The sequence below is a fragment of the Mustela nigripes genome, chromosome 14 (genome assembly GCF_022355385.1).
Source record: "Mustela nigripes isolate SB6536 chromosome 14, MUSNIG.SB6536, whole genome shotgun sequence".
Lineage (NCBI taxonomy): Eukaryota > Metazoa > Chordata > Mammalia > Carnivora > Mustelidae > Mustela > Mustela nigripes.
The window spans coordinates 98,226,619-98,232,618 of NC_081570.1; the positions used below are offsets into that span (position 1 = coordinate 98,226,619).

The 6,000-nt window shown below is 38.8% G+C and overlaps 1 protein-coding gene across 1 annotated transcript in view; it reads right to left on the reverse strand.

Moving 5' to 3' along the window:
• Window positions 1-6,000, reverse strand: part of DENND2C (DENN domain containing 2C) — an 82,426-nt gene that overhangs the window by 8,351 nt on the left and 68,075 nt on the right. Inside the window, exons 14-16 of the mRNA XM_059374333.1 lie at window positions 5,531-5,708; window positions 1,303-1,344; window positions 301-406 (exon numbers count right to left, since the gene is read on the reverse strand). Of these exons, the coding sequence (XP_059230316.1) occupies window positions 301-406; window positions 1,303-1,344; window positions 5,531-5,708 (326 nt within the window). The remainder of the gene's footprint in view (window positions 1-300; window positions 407-1,302; window positions 1,345-5,530; window positions 5,709-6,000) is intronic.

A 6,000-nucleotide genomic window follows, 5' to 3' on the forward strand; every position in this document is an offset into this window, starting at 1 on the left:
TTTTAAAAGGACAGTCAGGAAAGGCCTCACTGAGTCACATGTGAGCATGGACCTGCAGGAAAATAGAGCAGGAGCCACGTGGCCATCCCAGGGAATAGCATTCCAGAACTGGAACACAGCAAGTGTCCAAGTACTGAAATAGATGGAGACTAGCACATCGGAGAGGCGGCGAGGAAGCTGATTCTAAGCTCCCCACATCCTAAGCAATGGCATACTCCTGTACATCTTTCAGCAAGGTGCTGGGAGTCCAGTCAGTATTTACTGTGTTGACCTTGAGTCCTCAGACCATCTGTCTCCTACCTGGTGAAAAATTCTGCTCCTGAGCCAAGATTTCATTCCGTTCTTCCAAAATCTGCATCAAGGCAGCTTGGAGTTTAGGAGGTAGAATTTCGTCCTCATCAGATACCTTAAGAGAAGAAATTGAGCTGTGAGAGAAAGTCTCCAACGTACACTAATTAGGTCCCCAAAATTCCACAGGTGACTTTGTATAGATTCTGACTAAAGACTCAGTCTGAACCTTCCTTCCCTACATTGAGCACAATTCAGTATGGTGATGGTACACATATATTAATTGTCTTAACTACATTAAGAAAATAAATATGTCTTATCACATTTTCTGGCACCTTTCCACCAAGCATCTCTCATCTGCAAGTCTTACACTGTACTACAAGGATCATCCACAAGTAAGTTATGAGCTAATTGATTTTGAAAGGAGACAAAGTCTTGGGAAATGTTCTTTTCACCCTGTGTTCAGTGCTCACAAACTTATATACAGGTTCCACACAGGGTGCTTGCTCTAAGAAGGCTTTGCTAACTCTCCCTTCCACTTTCAATACCCACCAAATGACTTTTTTTTGTCCCTATTTTACCCTGTAGACATTTCTATGACACTGTTTCTAAAACTTTACAACTATATCTGCTCCCCTTTCCCATCATTAGATTATAAGGTCTGAGAGTTCAAACTATGTCTTACTTTTAGATTCTAACAGAGTAACTGGAAATAATCAGTGCTGAATGCTTGTTAAATTCAATTAAATTAGAGGTATATACACCAACCCATCTGGACGTCAAAGGAGAGTTACCTCTTTTGCTAATGACATTTAATCTCTTTCCTCCTTCCTTCTTTGGGAGAGATAGCTATAAACCTAACTCAATTTTCAGGTCAATCCTGTATGATTGGCCATAGTGTCAAGCATGTGTAGGAACTAAAAGTCTGGCCTGAGTCATCTTCTCTAAGTACTTTCACATATTTTCTGTCCTATTATCCTCATCCATTATGTAATCAGCTCATTTGTCACTTACCTCCTGTAAGAACTTGTCTGCACAGAGATCAACTATCAGCACCTATGGGATCAAGCAGCCAGGTTGGTTAAACCAGAGACATTCACAGACACATACATTAGGCACTACTAGATCACACTACTACTGATTCTCTCAGGCAATGGAAATAGTGTTAAACAAAATTAAGTTCAGGGACTCCTGGATGGCTCAGATTAACACAAAATCAGCTGTGTTAACTAACAATGAACTATCTGAAAAAGATATTAAGAAAAAAATCCCATTTCCAACTCCATCAAAAAGAATAAAATAACTAGGAATAAATTTAACCAGGGAAGTAAACATCTGTACACTGAAAACAGTAAGCACTGATGAGAGAAACTGAAAAACACAAGGGGAAAGATATTCTGTGCTTGCAGATGAGAAGAATATTGTTAAAATTCTCGCACTATTCCAAGTAATTTAGAGGTTCAATAGTAATCCCTATCAAAACCATCAAAAAAATAATAAGGAAACCTATAAAATGGGAGAAAATATTGCAAATTACATGTCTGATAAAGGGTTAATATTTAAAATATACAAAGAACTCATAGAACTCAACAGCAAAACAAAACAAACAAAATGCCAAGCAATTCTATTAAGAATGAGCACAGCAGGGGCTCCTGGCTAGCTCAGTCAGTGCAGTGTATGACTCTTGATCTCAGGATCATGAGTTTGAGCCCCACATTGGGAGTAGGGTTTACTTTAAAAAATGAGCAGAGGCACTGAACAGACATTTTTCCAAAACAGGCAAATCAACCAAGAGGCACATGAACAGATGCTCAACACCACTGATCATCGGGGAAATACAAATTAAAACCACAATGAAATATCACCTCAATCTGTCAGAATGGCTATTATCCAAAAAGACAAGAAATAACAAGTGTTGGTGAGGATGTAGAGACGAAGGAACCCTCACGCACTGCTGGTGGGAATGCAAACTGGTACAGCTGCTATGGAAACCAGTATGGAGGTCCTCAAAAAATTAAAAATAGAACTGCTATGTGGATGCGATCCAGCAATCCCTCTTCTGGGCATTTATCAGAAGAAGAAGGAGAAGAAGAAGAAAGGAGGAGGAGGGGGAGGAGGAGGGGGAGGAGGAGGGGGAGGAGAAGAAGAAGAAGAAATTACTATCTTGAAAAGATATCTCCACCTCCATGTTCACTACAGCATTATTTACAAAAGCTAAAATAAAGACAAAACCTCAGTATTCACTGGTAGTTGAACAGATAAAGAAGATATGATATATATAATATATAATATTCATGTTATATGCATAATATCAATATTATTCAATCATAAAAATGTAAAAAATTCTGCCCTTTATGACAACATGGATAGACCTAGAGGGCACTATGCTAAGTAAAATAAGTCAGGCAAAGTAAAAGAAATTATATCTGATCTCACTTATATGTGGAATCTAAAAACCTGAACGCATAGATACAAAGAACAGATTGGTGGTTGTCAGAGGTGGGGGTGGGTGGGTGATGGGTGAAGTGAGTGAAGGTCGTGGAAAAGCATGAACTGTCAGTTATAAGATAAATAAGCTATTTATTTATCTTATAAATAAGATAAAATAAGATAAAAATTTTATCTTATTTATAAATAAGATAAAGCACAGTGTATAGCACAGTGACTACAGTGAACAATACTGTGCTGTCTATCTGAAAGTTGCTTAGAGAGCAGATCTTAAAAGTTCTCATCACAAGAACAAAAAATTGTAATTATGTAAGGTGTTGCTTTTTGGGGTAATCATTTCACAACATTTACATCTATAAAACCATTATGTTGTACACCTAAGCCTTAAAACAATGTTATATCTCAATTATAGCTCAATATAAAAAAGGTGGGTAATTGGGGCACCTGGGTGGCTCACTGGGTTAAAGCCTCTGCCTTCAGCTCGGGTCATGATCCCAGGGTCCTGGGATGGAGCCCCGCATCGGGCTCTCTGCTCAGCAGGGAGCCTGCTTCCTCCCCCCCCCCCCCTCTCTCTGCCTACTTGGGATCTCTGTCTGTCAAATAAATAAATAAAATCTTAAAAAAAAAAGTTTAAAATAAAAAAAAAAAGAAAGCACCACCTTAAAAAAAAAAGGTGGGTAATAGGGAAGATAAATGGTACTAGGATAGTTAGCTATCCCTATTAAAAAAAAAATAATAACCCCTACCTCCGATCGTACACATAAAAAAAACAACTCCCAGGATTTAGAATAAAAAATTAAAGGCACAGTAATAAAGCAACCAATGTATCCAGGAGGTAATATAGGAGGATATCTCCATGAAGTTAATATAAAGACAAACATAAACAGCTCACTAAAATAAAATAAAATAAAACCACACACTAACCATAAAGGAAAAGATGGATAATTTTGACTATGTTAAAATGAAGAACTTCTATGCATGAAAAAAAAAAACCCATTTTGGAGAATAAAAAGACATGCCACAAAGAGGCTGATATCCAGAATATAAAATACCTCTTACTAAATCAATGAGGGTAAACCAACCAGGAGAAAGAAAGATAATGAATTTTTAAGAGATGATATTTGAATGGCCAATAAACACAGAAAGATGCTCACCCCCAAGAGAAATCAGGAATGCAAATTAAACCAAAAAGAGAATACTACTACACATTCACCAGATAGGTTATGTTACACAAACTGATGATAACAAGTGTCGGCAAGGGTGTGGGACAACAGGAATGCTTGTACATCAGTGGAGAGGGGTTTAAGTTGGCAGAACTACTCTGGAAAACAGTTTGACTTTATTTACTGAGGCTGAAGATACACTTACCCTATGACCCAGCAAGCCCAAGGATATACTTTAGAACTGCAAACACATATGTGCTAAGGGTCGTACACAAGAATAGTTATAGCAGCATTATTCGTCATAACCCTAAGCTGGAAACAACTCAAATGTCTATCATCTGTAGAATGGATAAAAAGTTGCGGTACTTTCACACAATGGAATACCACCCAGAATTAGAATGACCGAATGACTCTTAAACTCATCAACATGGATGAATCTTATAGACATCATGGTAATCAAAAGATGCCAGACAAAATATATATGAGTCCATTCATAACAAGCATAAAGCCAGGCAAAGCTGAACTCCACTGTTTAGGAATAAATGCCTAGGGTGTAAAACTTTAAAGAAAAACAGGTAAATGAACACCATAAAGTCAAAGCAGTGGTTTCCTATCATGGGATGTGAGGAAAGACCAGTGAAGAAGGTGGCATGATGCAGACTTCTCCAGGTGCTGGCACTGTTTCCGTGGCTGTGATGCTTCCATCCTTTTCCAACATGGGTTACATAAGCATTCACTTTGTAAATTTGCTGAGCTGTACACTTTGTTTTGGCCACTTCTCTATATGTGTATTATATTTGAAAAAATTGGTGGGGGGCAGGGACAGAGGGAGAGGGAGAGAATCTTAAGCCCCCAACTTGGGGCTCGATCTCACAACCCTGATATGACCTGGACGCTTAACCTAATGAACCACCCAGGTGCCCCTGAAACAATTTTTTAAGTTTACCCAAAGTTGTTCTTTTGTTTGTCTTAAAACAAACAAAAAGACCTACCCTTCAGAGTAACACAAGAATGAGCCCAAGGCACACTACTGTAAATAAGATACAACTTCAGATTCATGTGTACTACAGAATTTTTCTCAATAAAACAATACAAAAACATGATAGCATAATATAGATAATAATTATGTATTAATATTAATGACAGTTCTATAATTCTTTTTTTTAAAATATTTTTATTTATTTGAGAGAGAGTTTGAGTGAGAGAGATCAGAGAGGGAGAGGAGGAGGGAGAAGCAGACTCCCCGCTGAGCAGGGAGCCTGAGGTGGGACTTGATCCCAGGACCCTGGGATCATGACCTGAGCCGAAGGCAGACACTTAACCGACTGAGCCACCCAGGTGTCCCCAGCTCCATCATTCCTTTTTTGTTTTTTTAGACTTTTATTTATTTATTTGACACACAGAGAGAAATTACAAGTAGGCAGAGATATAGGGAGAAGCAGGCTCCCCACTGAGTAGAAAGCTCTATGTAGGGCTCCATCCCAGGACCCTGAGATCATGACCTGAGCTGAAGGCAGAAGCTTAACCCACTGAGCCACCTAAGCGCCCCCAGCTCCATCATTCTCAAAGGTGATTCATTTTCATTTGTCAGTGCCCTGTCTTTTCCATACGTACTATTTCTCCCATCTCACCTCTTCAATGGGTAGGTCCTGGAGCTGTGGTAAGGAGCAAGACAGGATTCCAATAAGGAATGGGGTGGGTGAGCACACGATGTCAATCATAGACGCTGGGAGGACTGGAATGTAGGTATGCTGCCAGGTGAATGGATACAGTGTGGCAACCACAGCATGGCCACATTTGGACAGGGTGCTAGCCAGAGAAGAAAGCAAATGGTGTCACATACTGAGCAATGCATGGAGAATGGTTCAGATGTTATGTTACAGAATTATATACTGACAACACTTAGTGATCACTGATCACAGATTAATGATGCTGTGATTACCCATTTTTAAAATTTTATTAAAATTTTTAACTTAACTTGCTGAAAAATTTGTCTTTTTTTTTTTTTTAAAGATTTTATTTATTTATTTGACAGACAGAGATCACAAGTAGGAAGAGAGGCAGGCAGAGAGAGCGGGGGAAGCAGGCTCCCTGCTGAGCA